This window comes from Paroedura picta, chromosome 8, assembly GCF_049243985.1.
Source record: "Paroedura picta isolate Pp20150507F chromosome 8, Ppicta_v3.0, whole genome shotgun sequence".
In the NCBI taxonomy this organism is placed as follows: Eukaryota; Metazoa; Chordata; class Lepidosauria; order Squamata; family Gekkonidae; genus Paroedura; species Paroedura picta.
In genome coordinates, this window is record NC_135376.1 from 29,734,654 (window position 1) to 29,757,014 (window position 22,361).

A 22,361-nucleotide genomic window follows, 5' to 3' on the forward strand; every position below is an offset into this window, starting at 1 on the left:
TTTGAATTCGTTCTGGGGTATGTCAGCGCACACCCTTATCCCTTGCACTTGGAGCAGAGCACCCTCACTGCCCCACCACTGGTTTACCCCCAAATGAAAGCTCCAGCATCGCGTACTGCAGTGGTTGACACCAGCCATCTGACTCATGCAGTTGGAGTTATATGTGTCCTGCTGCTACTTCATACTTGTCTATGGATCGGGGCCACCAATCAGTTCATGGCTATCAAATAAAAACTGTAGCTATCGTGTAGAAACAGCTTGGTGCACCTTTTTGCTATAGCTTCTGGTAGGTTCAACTGGAAATAAGCTGCCATGAGCTGAATGCAATTTGCTTGCATAGAAACATTTCTATTTTCTTTATTTAAAACAGTTTTGTGCCATCTTTCCACCCGTTGGGATCCCCAAGGTAGTGACCGATTAAAACATTAAAACAAACTTTAAAAAAGACATATGTACATAGACCACATAATTACATACACACCCACACATACACAAAGGCATCTTAATAAATGGGGGGAGGGTCAGTTAGACTCTGAGAACACAAAAACCTCCAAAGCAAAGCCCCACCTTCATCTGCTGGCAGTAGACAATAATCATAGAATTCATACTTTTTCCCTGCCTACCATTTCACACTACCACTTCAGGACAGTTGCAAAGACTGCCAGCCAATTTGTTACCACAGCAACACCTTTATTGCCATTCATAATTTAGTCAAGTGGATTTTGACACTTTTGTGCCTATTAGTAAACAACAGAATGTCAATGTTGCTGTTATTCTCTTAATGGAATTAAAGTATATGAATCAGTTAGTAAGCTAAAAATGGTTTTATTGTCACCTAGAGAGGGTAGTCAACCTGTGGTCCTCCAGATGTTCATGGAATACAATTCCCATGAGCCCCTGCCAGCGTTTGCTGGCAGGGGCTCATGGAAATTGTAGTCCATAAACATCTGGAGGACCACAGGTTTGACTACCCCTGACCTAGAGCTTTCTTACTTCAAGCCTTTCTCATGAAAGCAGAAAGCAAGATAATGCCATTTTATTCTTTGAATGAGGAGGGCATCTGAGACTTCCTCAAAAAGGAAATAGTTTCCGATGAAGGGTTTTCTAACTCACAAAAGCTTACGTTGGGATAGATTCTGTTAGACTTTACAGTGCCACAGGACTCTCATATAGAATAAGAACCTTAGACATTCCAGGCTCTGGGGTGTTAAAATTGCTGAGTATAGTTTGTTGAAAAATGTATTCGGGGAGATCAGTGCATGAGTTAGTCCTATTTTTTTTTTACTGGCACATTTATGCACATGAGTATTTCACAATTAAAAACAAGAATGCACAAGCAAATAAATAGAACTTTATCCAAAACAGTATGAGTCCAGTGCACTCAAACTTTGATCTGCTACTTCAGACCAACATGGCTACCCACCTGCATCTATCTTTGGTTTTCTTTAAAAATAAATTGTCCTGAAAAGCTTTAGCTGATGTTAGAGCTGAGCATATAAATGTACGCAGAGCCCTTTCTCCAACTCGGAGGTGAGTGGTTTTTTTCTTGTTTGAACAGAGCTTCATGTGTACATGGGAGCTCCAGGCAGTTCAGTTTATTCATTGTAACAAAGGTAAATATGTTAAGTAACCTCAGAATTCCTTAGAATCATAGAGTTGGGAGGGGCCATACAGGCCATCTAGTCCAACCCCCTACTCAATGCAGGATCAGCCCAAAGCATCCTAAAGCTTTCCTGCCTACCATTTCTCACTACCACTTCCTAAATCATCCTAAAGCATCCTAAAGCTTTTTGTTAGATCTGAGAATGATTGCAAGTGTCTACATTGCAGGTGAAAATCGAGCTTCCTACTCAACTCCACAAGACACACCACATTCTGTTTTCTTTTTATCATGTCACCTGCGACATCAATGCAAAAGCGAATGCCAAAAGGAAAGAGGCCCTGGAAACATCAGGTACCTATGATTTGAATCCCTGTTACTTGCAACACTCCTATCATTAAAGATTGTCATTTTTATGTCAAGGAGTCCTGATTTTTTTCTTGTCATTATTGCATCTTATACTTTAAATGAACCAAAAAGTTCTTACACAAAGGATCTGTTTTGGGGTGTAGTGGGATATGCTTGGCTACCATTACTGAAAGATGACCAACTCCTGTCTCAAGAACATAACATCCCAGTGGCAACCAGCCTGCCTCCCGGTTATCTAAGCCTTCAGGATCCTGCAACTGGAAAGGTATTGTCTGTCTGTCTGTCTGTCTGTCTGTCTTTCTGCAACAGTGTATATACAATAATGGATTGTTACTTATATTGCCTTATGACAAGGTGGCTGAGGGGTGGCTGTACCACATCCAGGCACATTCCCTCTAAAAGCTGCTGGGTGTGGGAGTGAGCCTCAGGTCCATTCCCCCTTCCTTCATACTGAGCCAACTGGGAAGGGTGGACTAGGAAATTATTATTATTATTATTATTATTATTATTATTATTATTATTATTATTATTATTATTATTATTATTATTATTATTATTATTATTATTATTATTTCTTCATGAATGTGTAGATGTGTACCACACAAACTTCATTATTCCACTCCACTTTTCTGATGGAGGGGTCTAAGGCCTACTTGTGTCCAGCAGCATTCTATATACATGATTTTACCTCTTCGTTGGATTACCTGAGAAAGCAAAACTTGCTTTTCTGTCCTTCCAACATTAGAGTCTACAAATTGGAGTGTATATATACTCCATATTAACCAACAAGTTACTTCTGTGTAGGTATCTGTCAACGGATCATTTGATTTTGAATATGTGTCCCTGGTATGTGCCACCAAAGCTGAACTACATCTTTGTTCCAGTTTTTAAATATGCACACCACATTTCACAGCATGAATAACAGGAATCATTTGATTCAAAAATATTTATCAAGGTGCCTGCTTTTTAGATAAGGATGAGAAAGACCCACACAATTGGCCTCATCCATTGGGTTTCTGTATTCTCACACAGCAACACTGGATCTCAGCACAAGCAAGTGACTTCCCTCCTGCTGCTGCTGCTGCTACTGCTGCTGGTAACTCTTGACAGATCCAGCAATGACTGAGGTTCTAGTCTGGCCTAGTTACAGCAAGGTTGCTGATATACCCATTGTGTCCTGAAAGATAACACATGAATAGTATCCATAACAACAGCTCCAATCTTCCTTCTGATTGTAAATTAAAAATGGTTTTCTTTTCTTTCTTTTTTGCATTTACAGCAGAGTGGAAGTGACATTAAATGGGTCGATGGAGGGAAGCCACTTTTCAAAGTATCTTCATTTGTTGTATCAACAGTTTATACTCAGGTAAGCATGTTTATTTTATCTAAACACAGTGTGAAAGAAAGAAGTGCAAAGTCTGTGTGCAGAACTGTTCAACATGAATCACTATTTTGCCAAAGGGGAGGCAGGAAGAGGTAAAATGTAAAATGTAAAATGTGGAAAGGAACATGTAATCAGACCATCACGTTACCGGAAGTACCACTACAAGATTATTTCAGATAGAATCTAGCCTGAAAGTAATGTTTTTAAGTCTAATACTGAAGTTGCTAATATCAACTGGTCTGATTTATCGGTTACCAGTGTACTGCCATTCATAGAAAATATTTTTTTTATTTCTTATGCTTAGTGCATTTGTTTGCTATTTTCAGGATCTGTATCTGAACAGATTTTTCCAGCAGTGCCAAAAAAGAAATAGGGATGTCTCACAACCACCTACCTCAAGCTTCATCATCTCCTGTAAGGTAAATGGAGACAGGAATTTTGTACGCTCATGGCAATATTGAAGAGATGACCATGGCTGTACTTTGCATCTGCCAGAAAAAACACTATATTTTGTAGGTATGATTGCAAAGTCTGATTTGATTGGATTTCACAATTCAATAAAACGCTCAAAGTGCCTCTTTAAAATTAGGTTTGTTTGTCTACACTGCTTTTTCTTATGTCACTTACGGGAAGAAGTATGTATCATAGAATATATGGTCATCATTGGTATTTACGGAACATTTTTCCATGACTTATGGCAAGAGCATCTGCAAAATGTTCAGCTGCTAAGTGAGCAAAAATTTAGAAGTATATGTGAACCATTCAGTTGTAGAATATTTGTTTCATTTGCTCCTGATCAGGCAGCCATTGGAAAAGCAAATTATGTTATCATAAAAAGCACAAAAAGCATTTAAAGTATTTAAAATCCCAGACATTAGGAACATGAAAGCATCATAAAACATTTATCAGCTTAAAACCTGGTCTCATAGAAACAGTTTTCAAGCTAGAAGCAAATTGCAAACAATTTCAAAAGATCAGTCCCTTCATTAAAAGCAGGGTAAAAAGCAAGTTTTTGACCTCGTGCCTAGAAGATGGTAGGGTAGGTGCCAAGCATGTCAAAAAGAGAAGATTATTCTGAAGATGATGTCCTAACACTGGAAAAAACATCATTTCTGATGGCCATTCTCCTCACCTTTGTAGTCTGGTATATACAGTAACAGAAAACAGAACCTATCCCGGGCTATATTAAACAATTCCACAATAAATACAAATAAACGTTTCTTATCTCTTCTTATATATTTATGTGTATAAGCACAACCAGAACGGCCTCTAGATTAAACCGTTTTCAATTTTGTTTTCCTCAGTGGTTGTCCTTCTTTAAATTATATTATATATATATGTGGCCTTTGGCTCTCAGGTTTGGGGAGGTCTGTTCAAAAGGGGATGAGTCTTTTGAACAGACCTCCCCAAACCTGAGAGCCAAAGGCCACATATATATAATATAATATAAAGAAGGACAACCACTGAGGAAAACAAAATTGAAAACGGTTTAATCTAGAGGCCGTTCTGGTTGTGCTTATACACATAAATATATAAGAAGAGATAAGAAACGTTTATTTGTATTTATTGTGGAATTGTTTAATATAGCCCGGGATAGGTTCTGTTTTCTGTTACAATAATTTTGAACCGTCCCTTTCTTTTCGTGGTGTACTCCTGTCTGGTATATACAGAGCAGGTCTCAGAAGGAGGATCTTAACTTTTATAGGGGCAAATAAGCTCAACCTCCTAGTTAGAAAATAGCCCTATATTTAGATAAACATGAAATTTACTGACTTCTTTCATATATAGAAGAGCCTCTTGTGGCGCAGAGTGGTAAGGCAGCTGTCTGAAAGCTTTGCCCATGAGGCTGGGAGTTCAATCCCAGCAGCCGGCTCAAGGTTGACTCAGCCTTCCATCCTTCCGAGGTCGGTAAAATGAGTACCCAGCTTGCTGGGGGGTAAACGGTAATGACTGGGGAAGGCACTGGCAAACCACCCCATATTGAGTCTGCCATGAAAACGCTAGAGGGCGTCACCCCAAGGGTCAGACATGACTCGGTGCTTGCACAGGGGATACCTTTACCTTTACCTTCATATATAGAAGTCCTTCAAAGAGCTTGACTTACCTAGGATTAGTCAGGAACCCAAAGAGTTAGCAGCAAATAAATATTAAAATCAAAATACAAATATACACAATAAGAAGATTAAAAACTACGTTTCAACCCAGAGGCTAATCAGTAGTCAAACAAACTATATGCACATATTGCACTGAGATCTGGTTGGCAGCATAAGATTCACAAAACATGAAGCTCCCAACAGTATATAATAATATCACATCTGGAGCTCAGAATCAAAACTCAAAGTAGTCAAGAACCATCATTCTATCTAGGGCTGAGATTCAAAAATAAAGTGATTCTTTCTTTGGTTTAATTGAAATCTATTGGTGTGCAGCAGTAATGGAACTCTTTGTGAGTCCCTCTTTGTGTTTCTTTCTTAATTAGAATTTGTTAAAAATTGAGAAGATCCACGTGATTGTAAATTTTCTCCCTGTGATCCTGAATCAGCTCATGTGGGTTCTTGTACAGAATAAAGAGGATGAGGTTACTACTGCTGTGGCAAGGTAGTCATTATTTTACTTACTACGGTTCTCATTTTCTATTTGGAATGGATTCAAATGACTGTTGTTGGACATATGCTGTTCACTCACATAAGCATCAGCAAAGACATCTTAATATATATTTGTTTTTACGTGTCTGAAATATACGTCAGCTTTACATACACTGTTTCATAATTTTTGGGTATGGCAATCCCCCCATTGCACAGTAATGGGAAAGTGGGGACAAGATATCATAGCTCTGTCTAAAATGTAGATTGATTGGTTTATTAGTTAATTGTTGGGCCATCTGAAATTGGTTAACTGATAGAATCTGATACAGACTCCAATACTTGGGGAATTACAGTGTATCTGCAAGACAAAATTATTCAAAAGAGGCAATGAGACAGTTTGAATGGGCTTAAGGTTCACTAACTTTTAATTAATTGTTTGTTCTTTATTTTCATTACCTGTTTTAACTATGTATTAATTAAATGTATTTTTAATTTGATTCACTTTCTGTTGTCACTGTCCTTGATTCTGACTGTGTCAGGATATCAGGGGGAGGGGGGGTGGCCCTCATTAAATGTATTCTAACTGAATATCTGCATGCATCAAAGGGAAGTTTGGAAGGGCAAATACAGCTGACAAACAGTACATGTGTCTTTATGGTTCATGTTGCCTAATCTCTCTGTTGCTTTGATTTTCAGGGTACTTACTGATATTGTTGCCAAGTTCCATGAAGAGCTGTTAGACCATTTCATTAATTCATACGTAAAGGTAAGAGTGTTTAATTCATTTTTGATCACCACCATTATGCTACTTACTCATTGTTGGTTTTTTCCTTCACGTCATCTTATGTGAATAGTTTTTGACAAGTATATTATCACCCCTAATTAGCTAATTGTGACAATTTATCAAACAATTCTGCCATGGAGATTAACACATGCTGCAAATGCTCAAGTGAACGTCAATGGTGAATTTCAATTAAGATGGGTGTTTGTGCTTTGATACTGTACTATTTTTCTTAGCTTTTCATTATTTTCTCAGGAAACCTTTTTGTTGTCCAAATTGCAGTGCTTTTGTACCTGCTTATGGTATGTGAAATACTTTTAACCTTCTGGCATGACTTCTTGCACTTTTTTTTTGTATATCTGCACTGCTTGTTCTGTCTCTTCCATTCAGTTTTCACTCAAGGTTTATCATTGAATGTCTAGGGATGTTTAGGAAGTCAGCTTCAAGAATCTTAAAGGTAGAATCCATGGCTTGGATCCAGGATAGCAGTTCTATGGGCAGAACGATTTCCACCCAGAAAGCATGACTTTTCTTTCTTCCACCTCTCCTATTGTAGCCTGAAATGACACTCCTTAGGGGCAGGGAATCTTCCTCCAGCTTGTGTATTTCTTGAGCACTTTGGGCTACAGTAGGAGAGGGGAGATGAGCACTTCTTGCTTTGTGGATGGCAGTTCTTCTGCCCATGGAAATTTAGCACTAGATCCAAGCTTTTGTATTCTGAAAAAGAGCTTATTAAGCTTGCACAAAGTGCTATGCAAAGATTGACCAAACAGGATACACAGAGTGCACAGCAGGGCAGTTGGCTCATACCTACTTGCCATGTCACCAGACTGTCCCCTAGTCTCCAGCTGTTTGCTATAACATCTACAAGGAATATGCATAGGAAGAATCCTATGCACATACCTTTCATAACACACATGTCTTAACTCTCTCCCTGCCATCATTTTAGAGCATGGGAATCATGAATTTATCACGCATGCCCATTTAGGAGGTCCCTACATGTAGATGTTATGGTAACTTTATGGAGCTCAAAGCAAAGAAGCCATTGCAGATCATGTACCACTCTACTGTGTGTTCACTGTAACCAGTTTGCTGACCATCTGTATAGTTCAAAAAGTAGTGAAATGCAGAACCAGGAGTTTTTCTGTACCTTTTTTCTGTCACAGTGTGATCAGGATTCTTTGGAGTAAAAGGGACAACAATTTATAAGGTACTCCCTGTGTTGAAAAATGTTGAGTATATCAATGAAACTGTTATATATGACAAGAAACATTTTTGGATACAAGCAATGCAAGAAGGATACACAGTATAGTTATAGTTATTCAAAACTAAATACAAAGTATAAAAACTGTGTATGGCTGTACAATAAAGTATACTGAATTATACTAAAAATTATCTCAAAATCCTGATTGAAGAAAATCTTCTAAATAATCTTATTCACATCCGGTTTATAGATTGATTATTTTAATGAAATATACCAGTTATGATCTTGTTTCATACCACTTCCTCAGGTACTGAAATCTTAACAAATATAGTTTCATAACATTTATCAAGAGTAGTTATACTAGATATGACAATCACCATACATATATTCCTCTAGACCTAAGTCTTATACAGCATTCTCAGTTTCAGTACTTTAAAAAGAAAGAGCATGAAAAAACTTATACAATCCAGAGTCATTATCCCAAATCTAAAAACCCCAATCAAAAAAGAAAACCAAATGCTAATCTGTATGTTGGTGTATAAAATACACAGTTTTTGTATTTATGTTTAAGAAGTAGTGTCATTTTGTGGCCAACTTATGACTATAGGACTTTCAAGGCAGGAGGCATTCAGAGGTGATTTCCCTCAGTTGTTTCCCATCCAAGTACAAATCAAAGCTGACTCTGTTCAGCTTCTGATGAGATCAGGCTAGCCTGGGCTATCCAGATCAGGGCTTTGACATATCAAAAGATAGATTTAACTTAAACTTTAGGTGGAGCTGATTGGGATAATGAGTTTGTAGTGGAAAGACTAGTTTGGAGATGTTATAGAGCCTCCTTCACTGAAGGTTGGACAAGCAGGGATGCCTCCAAAGTAGGATGTTCTGTGCCAGAGTAAGATAGTAGGCTGAAAGACATGGCGAAGAGCTTCCAGCTCATTTTTTTTTAAATCATACCACTTGTAGAACTTCTGCAGGCAGAGACCTCAGAATAATATAACCTTAAAGGTAAAGGTATCCCCTGTGCAAGCACTGAGTCATGTCTGACCCTTGGGGTGACGCCTTCTAGCGTTTTCATGGCAGACTCAATACGGGGTGGTTTGCCAGTGTCTTCCCCAGCCACAAGAGCCACAAGAGGCTCTAATATAACCTTATCTAGTAACAATTAAAATAAGTTCCAGCAGATGCTTGCATGCTTGACTCTGGGTATCCTACACAAATCCGGTATCTTGTAGGAAGTAGGAACTATGTTGAACTTATTCAGATCTCCAACATCTGGTTATTAACATGCTTAAATCTAGAAAGTTCAGAGAAGGCCATACTAGTCAAAGGAGTGAATTTGAGATTGATTCACATGTGCATGTACATTGCTCAAGACTCATTGCTCGATGACTTCCCATTTGATGACCTTAAGATGAATGTGCCAGCTGCTTCCATTAGAAAACATTATGTTTGGGGTAATGTGAGAGGATATGAAAGTTCTGGCTGTGGTGTTTGATCTGTGATACCTGTTCCATCCATGCGAGTCATCACCCGATATGGCAGACTTCAAGCAATAAGCATGCATGTGTGAACTTAGAAGGCTTTAGTTTAAAAATGTTTTTAAAAAGTGGCTAATGCTAAGACACGCAATACCACTCCAGAGGAGTAAAGGTGAGATTTGCTGATTTCTACATCAGTAAAATATCACAAATGATAAAGGTTTGCAGGCAGATATGCCAGCAAAAACATTAAGCTAGGATATAGACCAACTACTAATTGGACTTGGCTAGAAAATTAGATTTAAAACGGTTGCACATTTGTGTTTAAAAACAGTATTCTTTTGCCATTTTGATCCAATAATTATTAATATTTTTACATATCAGCCTCCTCATTACAAAGACATATGCCATGGCTGCTATAAAGAAAATTCTTGTTATTCTAATCCTGTTCAAAATATTTCATGGATAATGAAATCCATACAGCAATCATGAAATGTTATTAGTTCTGGTTATTTCTTTTAAAGTGAATGTTGAAGTGCTCGGCAGCTGGGTCAACCCAAATTTCAAGAAAAGATTGGGAAAGTGCCATGCCAGACTAAGTGTAGGAATCTACACTTAAGATTCTAACAATGCTATCCTAAGCAGAGCTGCACCCTCCTAAATCCACTGAAGTCAACTTAGAAGGGTGCAACTCTTCTTAGGATGGCCCTGGAAATTAAAAGCAGATGCAGTTTATTATTTCTGAAAAATTGCATGTGAACCCTTTGGTCATGAACCAAATATTCTGATTGGTGTGAGAACCCCCTCCTTCTGTTGTACTGTTTAGGAATAGTAAGAATGCAATGTGACTCCGTCATTCTGTGTAATGGTGCTGAATTGTTTATTGAGTATCCGGAGACATTATGAGGGGCAGAGAAGAAGGAAGCTTGGAGATGCACTTTCCAGACGCAGCACTATATCTAATACCACTTCTAGTTGTTGTTGCAGGACATTAGTTCAGTTAAGTGTAATGGTGCTTCACAACTAGTCCAGAATCTAATATCTTCTTAAAAGAATGTGTTTGGAGCTACAGCAGTGCACATACATCTTATGTATGAGCGAAAAGGTGTAAATGACTGAAGGATATTTAATTTGTTCCATTTTCTGAGAATAATTCTGTTAGCATGTCTCAGGTTGAATGCTCCATGCTGAAGCCAAGATCCAATAAAAGACCAAAAGTGCAAGTTTCATACATTTCCAGATTCACTGATCACTAAAATTTATAACAAAACAAAATAAGATCACTCCATACTGGTGAATGATGTTTCAGTATAATCCTAACCATAGTTACATCCTGCTAAATCGACAGAAGTCAGTGGACTTAAAAAGGTGTAACTCTTTAAAATCACACTGTCTATATGTATGCTTTCCACATATTATGAGAAATGTTTTGAATATGTAGTTCTTCATTATTTAAAAGCTTTTGGCTTCCACAAGAAAACCAGGGGATTACAGAATGAGTGGGGGAAATTCACACTATAAGCTAGGGCTGCCAACTCAGGCCTTGGAAATTCCTGGAGGTTTTGAGGTGAAACCTTGGGAGGGCAGGGTTTGAGGAGGGAGGGGCCTCAGCTGAGCATAATGCCTCAGAGTCCAGCCTCCACCCAGCCATTTTATTTTTCCAGGGGAACTGATCTCTGGAGATCACCTGGAGGCTGGCAACCAAAGCTATTCAGATGAAGAATATCCATTATCTGCTGTATTTCAAGCAGAAATAAGTTTGGTTTGATGCAGCTTGTATTCCTTCATGTTCTGGGAATCACAGAAAAGTATAACAAGTCCACTTTTCTCAAAATTGTTTCGCATAGTTAATTAATTCCATCAACTTTAGTCTCTGCCATTATAACTCCCATATTTTAAAACAATTAAAAGTGGAGTTACGAATGCAAGGTGTTCCGTTTGTTTGAATCAAGCACTTAAACAATTGCTTTTAAATTTTCTGTTTGCCAAAATCTTGGTTTGGATGCCGGTTTTGAAATATTAAAGGAAATCTCAATAAAACTAACCTTATTTTTCATATTTAATATGTTCATTCCCTATTTTGGTAACACTGTTGTTTTTAAAATAAACAAGTGTGCGACTAAAATTTCCCCACACATTAATGTACTGTGGCAAAAACCTGGAGCGCTGTTCACAAGCTCTAGCCAGGGAATGCTGGTGCCCAAAAGCTCTGAAATGCCAGGGGTGCAGAGACCCACAAAAATCAGGGATTGCTAAAGACTGTAGCATTATATGAAGTGATAGTATAAAGGCCATTTTTGGTTCCAGGATTTCTGCAGTTTCAGACATGGTGTATCTGAGGATGCTTGCTTGCACATAAAAGCTCATACCTTGACTCAAACTTCACTGGTCTTAAAGTGCCACTGAACTCTAAATCTTTCAGACACAGGCACTTCCAGCCCTGTCTGTGACTGTGAGACCAGGCTGCATATCTCAAACCCAGGCCTCGCACTGGAACCATTCCTCTGCTTGTTTGCTTGGTGACACTTTGTCAGTCAGGAGGTAAGGAAGGGACAGCCCATTTCTCTCACAAGCAGGGAAATCAACCAGTTGTGACTTTTAGCTTACGATAATGTAAACATGAAATCAATCCACAAAGGCCTATTTTAAACTCCTGTTTAATATGCAGTACATTGCAGCATTGGTGTTATGTCCTGAAAGAAATAATGCATTGCTCCTACAAAAATTGAGTTTCTCGTTATCAGCCATTTCTCCGTGTTTTATTTAGCACTGTGAAATTATGCCTTTCCCCCTCTTCAGTATGTATTCAGAACCAAGTCATTTGAAGAGAGGACCGTGCATGAAGAGCTAGCCAAGAACATGACTGGCCTTTTGAAGTCCAATGATCAAAGAACCGTGAAACATGTTTTAAAGGTGAATCCCTCTCTTTCTCCATTTTCCAAATTGGCAGTGTTGCAATGCTCCTGCTTTGCGCTATCATCCACTCCTTACTGTACTGCACAGTCCATTCCTTACTGCACATATGAGTATTTGTTTGTTTATTTATCAGCAATAAATATATATAATTTATTTATATTTATATACCGCCCTCCCTTGCGGCTTGGGGCAGTTCTTATGTATTCTTATGGATACATTCGCTGTCTCCGTTTACATGAATGGGACTGTGTGTGTAAGAGGGAGCTGGAGCTCAAGACCAGGAAGTTTTTTTATTTTTATTTTTTTAAGCAGGAAGGTTTCATATTTGAGTCTGATAGAAAAACATCAAGTCAAGGGTCGCCAGGAACTGGAATCCACTTGGAATTCAACTAGTTTTATTTTGGTGTTTTGAGTACATGTTCGGAATTTGAAAAATGTTTTTGGGAAAACCAAGGCGAAACTACATGTTACATGAAGTCCCATGATTCCTTCAGCCAGCAGTTTCATTTTTTACTGTGTTAATTAAAATTCTTAAAAAGCTGTAAAAGCAAGGGGAAATGATGAGTGGGGGAAATGAGCAATCTTTCATGTTTTCATGTCAATTTCTCTGTGTTCATTCAATAGCATTCCTGGTTCTTTTTTGCAATCATCTTAAAATCAATGGCTCAGTACTTGGTTGATACAAAAAGAGTACAGGTAAGATTATGTGCCATTTCTGGTATCAATTAGCAGATATAACTGTTTCATCATGCCAGGGTGTAATCATGGCTTATTTGACCTCCGACTTCAGCAAAAAGATCATTTTGGAGAGTCTACTGGATTTGAGGGCTTTTGTCTTTTAAGTGACTAAGATTGAGAGACCTGTATGTAAAGATCTTCAATCTTAGTTCCTTAAAGCCATATAAGATGTAGTCCCGAGAAGAGATTTTTGGCTGTTCCCTTCACTTCTCCCAGGCCAGTAGTTGTGGGTTTCTTGCCAGAACAAGCATCCTTTTTTGGCAAATTCTGCCCAGGAGTGTTTCTCAGTTGGTCTGGACCAGGGGTAGACAAAGTGCGGCCCTCCAGATGTCCATGGACTACAATTCTCATGAACCCCTGCCAGCAGTCGCTCATGGGAATTGTAGTCCATGGACATCTGGAGGGTTCTGCTTCTGAGCGATCTCATGTTCAAATAATTTAAATATATCCTGTGGAACTGATATTCCTAAAAGCTTTCTTTTCCTGTACTTAGTTTATAAGCTTTACTGAAAAAATAAACTGGAATCTTATAGTGCTTGACTAATACAACTTTATTCCGGCACAGGCTTTCATGGACTAGAGCCCATGGAATATAATTATGTTAGTATTTAAAGGTGCCAGAAGATTCCCTGACTATTTTTGCTGCAAAAGACTTACCCCTCTGAAGCATTACTCAGTTTGCTTTAACAGCATTAGGAAAATCCTTCCCTGTGCATTATCCTGAGGCATGCAAAATTAAATTCAGATTCCTCAGGCTTCATATGTGCTACAGTACTGCCTACCCTGGTGTGAAAAATTGGGAATCGTTCCACAAATGGTCATGCTGTGAATGAGAACTCTGTGCTGAGTCTCTGAAAAATAAGCTGCAGGAGTTGATTCAGAGAATTGGCCAGCCAAATCAAATCCACATCTGGCAGAGATAGGAGACAATAGGGCCCCATCTGCTGTTTCCCTCATTCTGAGAAGTAATTGGACACATCCTGGATACACGCATGGCCTTTATTTTTGGCCTATCTTTTGGAACCAAGGCCATGATTATTTCAGCCCCACTCCTTTCATGGAGCTGTCAAGATGACTTCAGCCCTACTCATTCCATTGGACTATCATTTAATTTCATTGTCTGCCTCCTGAGTTTCAAGAGTTATAAGAGCTATGCGTAAATTTCCCAGTTGTTAACAAAAGTTAACTTGTGTTTGTGCTGAAGGACTTCTTTGTGTGCTTGGCAGCTTCTCCTTCTGTAGCTACATCTACAGCAACTTGGGGTGAAGCAGAAAGGGAGTCTAGACTCACAGGATCCCATTTAGGTTGTTAACAACCTACCCCTGTTACTTATTTTTATGACTGCATGTATACCCCTCTTTTCTCCCTGGTGCTCGATATAAAAACACTCCTTTTAGTTGTATCTTTTGTCCCTGCTCTGATCATCTGAGTTGAATAATTGGTACACATGTTACTTCACTGTGGATTTTATTGATAAGTATACTTGAACTCACACTAGTTGATTAAAAAAAAACTTTTCTTTGAGCAGAAGATTCTGGGAATTTTATTAGTAGAGATTGACTAAACTGTTCCAAGTTCTCTACAAGGAAAATGTGGATCGAAATACTGTCCTGCGTATAATTTATCAGATTATAACCTGTAAACGGCTGTATATAATATGCTGAATAAAGTCTGCAGAGATTTAATGTAGATTATTCAATATTAAATAATTATTTTTTTCTGTTTCTGTATGATTTTTGGGCTGTAGTAAAGACTGACAGACTGACTACCCCACTTTTCTCCCCTGTGGGGACCTACAGTAGCTTAAAACATTCTCTTCTTCTATCCTCACAGCAACCCTGTGGGATGGTTTAGAATAAGAGTGTGTGATCAGCCCAAATTCACTCAGAAAGCTTCTATGGCAGTGTGGGAATTTGAACCTGGGTCTACCTTGCCCAATACTCCTGTACAGTGGTGACTCTGTTTTTAACTGGTGATGCCCTGTTGATAATAATGAGTAGATTGAAGGGAATTTTGGGTTCTCTGAACTGTATGTTCTACAGTTGCATGAAAAATTGAAAGTTGGTCCAGACTCAGAAGCTGTCCTGAATATATTACAGACTCCCTTGGCACCATCAGAAGGCTCTTGAGAAAAAAGTCTGGATCACCAATCCCAACACTTTGATAAGGCAGCTCTCTTCTGTACAGTTTTACAGAAGATTATTTCATGAGATTAAGATGGAATACTTAGGGTCAATATTACATTCCAATTCTAAAGAAGTCACCTCTTGTCTGTTTAGGCTCTTCGCACTCAGAGATTTCCAGAATCATTCCACAATGAGCTGGACACACTCATTATGGTCTTATCGGATCATGTAGTTTGGAAACACAGAGATGCTCTTGAAGAGACCAAGAATGCAAACCATAGTGTTGGCAGGTTTCTGAAGGTAAGCTGCCTTTACTACAAACAGCCCTTTTTTAGCCTTACTGAGATCAGATTATCTATATCCTACAGCCCCCACAAGGCCCTTTGCAAACCGTAATGAAGAGGAGACCTGTCCACCCTGACATCAGTAAAATGTCTTACACATAGCACTAAGATGGGGATGGGGGTCTTACTCACAACACTAAGAGACTGTATGCCACTCATGTGAGATCCTTGCTCATGGCAATTGGCACTATGTAGGCAACATGAAGCCATTACGCCATGGGAGCTGCCTTGTACCTGGCTGCAGGAGACTTAAAAGGTAGGCTGTATTACTTTACCTCCCATATCCCCCTGGGAAACCCAGGAATAATTTCTCAGAAAACTCTTTCATCAGTGCCTCAACTCCATATTCCTTATTAAGCTACTACTTAGCAAGATTGGATTCTGGCTACCAGCCTTTGTCTTGGTTCCTTTCTCAGCTCTTCATGGTGTTCAGTCCAAGAGAGAAAAAATAATTCTGAACAAACAATAGTTGGAATTTGAGAACCAGTAGTGATCTACAGGGCAACCGTTAGCTGTGCCACTTGATTTTTTGGTGCAAGAATACTAGATGCCTACTAAAATGAAAACACAAAGTTTAAACTTATTCATTCTGTCATATAACAGCAGCATACTTCGGAGGACTTGAATGCCACAGCCATAATTCTCTTTTGGGGATGGTAGATACACTGTTTATTAAAACGTAGCTGCTGTGATTTTTTTCAATTTAGTGCCGTCTTTCTGACAGAAGATATATGCATTTTAACACTGCATAGCTGACAGAAGTTCAACAAGTATCACTCTTCCAGACAGAAAGATATGCACCTTTTGTCCTTGACCCAGAACCTGCAGCTGGTGCAGAATGTAGTGGATAGGGTCCTTATATTTGTGAAACAGCCTGGGGGGTGGAATATGTCCGGCTGTCCCACCCTCCATCCCTAGACTCTAGCCTCTTTGCTCTCAGACATGTCTCAGTGCCTGGAGCCAGCAGCAGGTAAGGGGAGAGGGCCCTGGGCACAGGGTCATGGTGGAGGGCCTGCTAATGAGGGCCTCCCGGCCTGCTGACTGCCTGCTAAGGAAATCTGTCCTAGGCCTCCTAATGAGCTGGTCAGCCCCCACCCGCCCCACTTGATCTGGCTGCGAGCTGCGGCCAAAAGCCACCTTAAGCTGCCTGGCCAGGGGAGAGGGCCCTTTCAAGGCCCATTCTTAGGAACAGGCTTTGAAACTAGTTAATAAAATAGCAGTCTTTCTTGCTTGTCTCGAATCCAGATACTAACCATGGATGGCCCTGCTTAGCTTCCAAGCTCTGATCAAGCTAGTCTAGGCAATCAGAGAGCCAGCTTTGTGTAGTGGTTAGGAGCATGGACTTCTAATCTGGCGAGCCAAGTCTGATTCCCGGTCCCCTCCATGCAGCCAGCTGGGTGGCCTTGGGTTACCTCACAGGGTGTCTGTTGTCGGGGGAGGACAAGAAAGTCTATTTTAAGCTGCTTTGAGACTCTTTTGGGTAGAGAAAAGTGGCATATATGAACCAACTCTTCTTCTTTTAAACAAAGGAGGGACAAGAGCAATTTGGTCTCATGAGATTAGTCATTGCTCCTCCATTGCAAATGGGGAACTGAAGTTGTTGCCTACAGTCTACCCTCAAATTTAAAAAACTTGAACAGTACCTATACTCATAGATCATTTTTAAAACCCAACGTTGCTTGTTGACCCCAACAGACCCCACACAGAGAAGTTGCTTTTCTTTAGTGGCAGGAACCTTCTCCTTATTTATTTTTTTATTTATTGACCACTACTCCTGGACCCTGCCAGCTTGTGGCAGTTTACAAGAATTTAAAACCATATAAAGTACTACAAAAAATACCAGCATTTCACATGCAAGAAGGCTCTTTTCTCCTGGAGGAATATACCATTTCTAGCAGAACAGATCTGTCAAATTCAATCCATGATAATACTGGCTCTGTGCTCTGTATTTTATGTTACAGACTTTACCTAGATTATATAATTAAAATAGTTTTGTTTGTTTTAGCGTTGTTTCACATTCATGGATCGTGGATTTGTCTTCAAATTGATCAACAGCTACATAAGTATGTTTGGACCTGGTGACCACAAGGTAAGAGTGTAACGTTTACAACACTGTATCTTTAAGGGTTGACATGAAGAAAGAGTTGTTGTTGCCTAATTTTTCTTCCTCTGAAAATACTAGAGCTCAGGGGGACCCAATGAAGTTGATGGGTAATAGATTCAAAAGCAAAAGAAAATTAAATTTATTTATTTATTATTTCAGTTTATATACCGCCGCTTTTCCTAACAACCCACAGCGGTTCACCTAATAAAATGTTAAAAGCCAGTAAAACCCCCACTATACAATAAACAAGCGGTGATGACTTCTAATCCCACCTTGTTCAGCTGGAGGCCAAGTCTTCTTCCACTGGGAAGTGGGTGCAGATCTACCAAACCATGGGAAGGGGCCCTAGTTGGAATGCCAGGGTTCTGCCCTTGACCTCAACCATGTGTCTGGCAGAAGAGCTCTGTCTTGCAGGCCCTGCAGAAGCATTCACTGCCAGTGGATGTGGTGATGGCTACTGGCATAAGTGACTTTAAAAGGGGATTAGAGACATGGTAGTTAAAAGGAACCTGCAAATTCAGAAGCGGTAAACTTCTGAATACCAGTGCTGGAATGCTCTGATCCCTATTCATTGGCCCTATGCTAAAACTGGATGGTCATTATGTGAGATCCAGCAGGGTTCTTCTCTATCCTTTTTTACTATTCATAAACCAAAGTTTTACCAAAACATGGATCCAACACAGTTGTGACCATTTCAGACATACCCGCTATACATACACTATAAGCTATGTATATGAATTATTTGATCTGTCTATACAAACCTTGTCAGTCAGTCACAGGATATTCCATCTTTCCACCGAGACACACTGAACATTGTAGATATCCCTTCTTCCTCCTCCAAACACTTGGAAAAGCTTAACAGGATGCAATTATAAGACACCAAAATGAAATAATGTCATACAAATAATAATGGTGTGAACAGAGACAAAGATAACCCAATGAAACTTTGTGACAGGGACTTAGAAATTCCATCAGGGCCTGGAATGAGCTCTTCCAGGAGCTCATTCCACCAGGTCAGGGCAAGACCGAGAAGGTCCTGGCCCAGTCAAAGCCAGGGACCACAAGCAGATTAGCATCCGTAGAGCGGGGAGAGCCCTGCAGGGGGCATAAGGAGACAGGTGGTCCTACAGATAGTTTACAGGGGTGAAAACAGGAATTAATCCTTCCCTTCCCCATCACTTTTCTCCCTTAAATCTCGCCAGCTCAGATTCTGCTTTCAAATTTGCCTTTGGATAGTGATAAGCGATTATAAGGCCAGCATTACAAAGGGTAAGGAAGGCTGGGCATTAGAACTGTGTCTAACCAACTTCCATTTCTCCACTGCGTATCATGGCCTCAAACCACTGCTTTGTAAATGTTCAGTAGAAGATTTGGTTGTCTACTGAATGTGTGGTTCTAGCCATAATAATTGTACATGAAGATGTTAAATCTCTAAAGAATCCTCTAAAGAAAATTGTTACCAAATGTTTCATTCCTAACCAATGCCTTCTGAGGAGTTTCAGATAATGGCTAATAAAACACACATTAGTCCGTCTGTATGAAACAAATTACATCCCCAAAGATTACATGGTTGAAAATATAAAGGAGAACCTTTCATAATTATTTCCTACAATACTTGTAAACTCAGCTACTGATGAGCCAAGACAAATATGTCAGTCTCTTTCTCTCTCTGCACTCGTGTGCGTGTGTGTGTGCAAACCTACGCACTAGAGAAATATGTAGACTCTTGTCTGTTTCTGACAATATTTTCATTAGCTTGCTGTCTCTGTTTAGAAGATAAGAATAAATAACAGCCTGGAAAAAAGACACAGCAAGCTAATATGCACTTGCTCTTCACAACTTCTTTGCTGCAGTCTGATCCCAGCTTCTAAGAAAGCTTAATCGTATGTGGTACCATCTGAAAAATCATCATGTGGTTCTGTCAGTAGTTCAGGTTAATTAAAATTTTGAAACCCAGCATGTTCTTTGAAAGTTCACTTAAGCCACAAATATTTTTAGTTTTTCATTGAGACTTCTGCATATACATTGATGGGACCTAAAAAAACTAGTCACTTCATTTGAGTTTGAGCTTTTTAATCAAGGACCATTATTTAGGTCAGTGCTCCCCAACGTGGTGCCTGCCAGTATGTTCCTTGTTACCCACAGAACTTTTCAGATATTGTGTGGGGCCACCATAAGGCAGGGCTTCCAGTGAGGATTAATTCAGATGAAAGAGTTTTCCCTTGGAGGATGAGGACAGGTTGGCACTTGGGCTTTCCTTAGTCAGTGTTGGTTACGCATTATGCTCTGTAATGCAGTGCCAATCCATGTCAAATTTGCCTTCCCCATGGCTTACTTAGTCACTGCTAAATATTAAGGGAGACAACAGCAGCAAATTCTCCTTCTGGATGTGGAGACATCAATTCATGGGAACAAGCCACAAGTGCGAGCCTTTCCTGATCTGACCGCTTTTTTCTAAGCGTTTATCCCTGAAAAGACTTGCAGTCTTTTAGGAACCTTCCAGATTGGGGTCAGATGTCCTTGATCAGCTAACTACAGGTCTCCCATCCAAGTACTAATCAGGCCCAACCCTGCTTAGCTTTCAAGATCAGTCAAGATCGGGCGTGTTCAGGGTGGTATGGCCATAGGCAGTCAGCTAACTAATAACATCCCTTGATTAGAAAGCGCTGACTCACATGGACAAATACATTGCTGTCCCAGTTGCTCCTGTTCTAAATAGGTTCATCAGAGATGGCAAAACTTCCTCCAGAGCCTGTAAGTTCCATATACATTTATTTGTTCTATGGGCCCAAGGCCACCAAGCAAGCTTCACAGCACAAGTGGGGATTTGGACCTGAATTTTTCAGATCCTTGTCCAACATTTTAACCAGTACACCACATTGGCTCTCTGTATGCACCAAACCATGTGCTAATAGTTATATCTCAGAACAGGTATTTTTACCCTAATTTCTTGTACAGTTCTATAATCCCAGAAGGAAACTGACATCTGGAAGCAGTGCCTGAAGCATTATTCCTTAGCAAAGTGGCTTCAAAGGGTTCCTTTGAGTTGCTTTGAAAACCAGAAAGTATGAAATTCAGGAAGAGTAGTGATGCATTGGGTAGCTGTAAGAGTGGCAGCAGAAACCAACATTAGGTTGTTATTGTTTTCCTGATGCAAGGACGAGAGATTAACGAGAGGATTCAGCTCAAGTGTTGTAATGTTTCAGATTTTGTTCCAGTATAAATTTGACTTTCTACAAGAAGTATGTAACCATGAACACTTCATTCCTCTGTGCCTGCCTATGAGATCTGCAGACATTCCAGGTGAGGAAAATCATACAGGTAACAAAGAAGGAATAAAACATAACATTGGCTTTTTAAAAAATGAACTTTTTGTCATGTCTCATTTATTTTATTTATTTCTTAAATTTATATACCGCCCTCCCATAAGGCTTAAGGCGGTTTATATAAAACGTCTTGGGTATACATCGAAATCTATAATGATAGATTCAAATGGGTAGCCGTGTTGGTCTGAAGGAGCACAATAAAGTAGCACCTTTAGGACCAACAAAGATTTATTTAAGGCATGAGCGCTGATTTTATCGAAATCTCTGATTTTATCAAAATCTAGTGACAGTAACATAACAGTGGTTCCAAAATTGAACATAATGGATTATAACAAAACACTATAACAGATTCACAATGTGACAACAACTCTCAACTTTTAACATGACCCTGTGGGAGGTCAGCATGGCTCAGTTCATGAAGCGGGGTGTTTGGGGGACCAACAGATGTTGTTAAATTGGCCGGCCTCAACCAAATGCCTGGTGGAGGAGCTCCCTTTTACATGCCCTTCATGGGCTGTTGTAAATTATAGGAGGATCAGGTTCATGAGGTAAATAAAGCATGAATAGTTTGAAAGCAAGAAAAATATTTCATGAAACATTGAAGTGTATCGCAATATTCTTGAAAAGATAGAACAAGCTACCGTTGGCAATGAACACGGAAAGCCTGCCAAGCAGTCATTTGACTGGGTTCTAATGGGAGAAGAGAGATACATTTACTTGACAGTGGTCCAAGGTGATTTTTTAAGCATGGCAAATAAGGGTTCGACTTTTTAACAATAAACCAACTGAAAACATCTATTAAACTGCACCCAGATAAATGGCTGGGGGGGCATAGTGTGTAGTATTCATATTTTGTGTCAGACATCTTGACAATTCGAAGGAAAAGAACCATGTACACTAAATACTTGGGTTTGATGAAGGTTTAGGCTAGATTCATCCATACCTTTGGAATGCTGCATGCTGTAAATCTGACTGATAGTATTGACAGTATTGACTGACAGTATTGACTGTATTATGCATCTTTAAAGGGGGGTTCAGAGGAACTGATCTTAAGAACCTTATCCAAAGCCACTATTTTATAATGGCAATCAAAATAGACTGATGAATGATTCTATGAAACTGATTACCCAAAGTATAATTCTTGTTCTTCCCCCCTACCCTTCCTTGTATTTCCCTAACATAATTTAAGACCCAATAACACCATCAGAAACAACGCAGCAGTTTCATGCATCAGGTAAGAATCAAATTGTGTTCTCTTTTCAATCATCATTACTTGCATGTGAATGCTGATAGCTACTGGGGCGAATGGCCAATCAGGGGACAATATCAGTTGTATAATGGCGTGCTAGAAGGCAGTCTGGGAGTCCTATCTTTCCTAGTTTAGCAATGTAAGCAGCCTATGTAAA

At 39.5% G+C, this 22,361-nt stretch overlaps 1 protein-coding gene across 11 annotated transcripts in view; it reads left to right on the forward strand.

Moving 5' to 3' along the window:
* Positions 1 to 22,361, forward strand: part of DOCK10 (dedicator of cytokinesis 10) — a 181,492-nt gene that overhangs the window by 123,323 nt on the left and 35,808 nt on the right. For all 11 annotated transcript variants that reach the window (XM_077348873.1, XM_077348874.1, XM_077348879.1 and 8 more), the window contains exons 20-31: positions 1,831 to 1,954; positions 2,113 to 2,234; positions 3,249 to 3,335; positions 3,680 to 3,772; positions 5,833 to 5,951; positions 6,635 to 6,704; positions 12,201 to 12,314; positions 12,942 to 13,013; positions 15,335 to 15,481; positions 17,531 to 17,614; positions 20,836 to 20,932; positions 22,145 to 22,189. In XM_077348873.1, the coding sequence (XP_077204988.1) occupies positions 1,831 to 1,954; positions 2,113 to 2,234; positions 3,249 to 3,335; positions 3,680 to 3,772; positions 5,833 to 5,951; positions 6,635 to 6,704; positions 12,201 to 12,314; positions 12,942 to 13,013; positions 15,335 to 15,481; positions 17,531 to 17,614; positions 20,836 to 20,932; positions 22,145 to 22,189 (1,174 nt within the window). The remainder of the gene's footprint in view (positions 1 to 1,830; positions 1,955 to 2,112; positions 2,235 to 3,248; positions 3,336 to 3,679; positions 3,773 to 5,832; positions 5,952 to 6,634; positions 6,705 to 12,200; positions 12,315 to 12,941; positions 13,014 to 15,334; positions 15,482 to 17,530; positions 17,615 to 20,835; positions 20,933 to 22,144; positions 22,190 to 22,361) is intronic.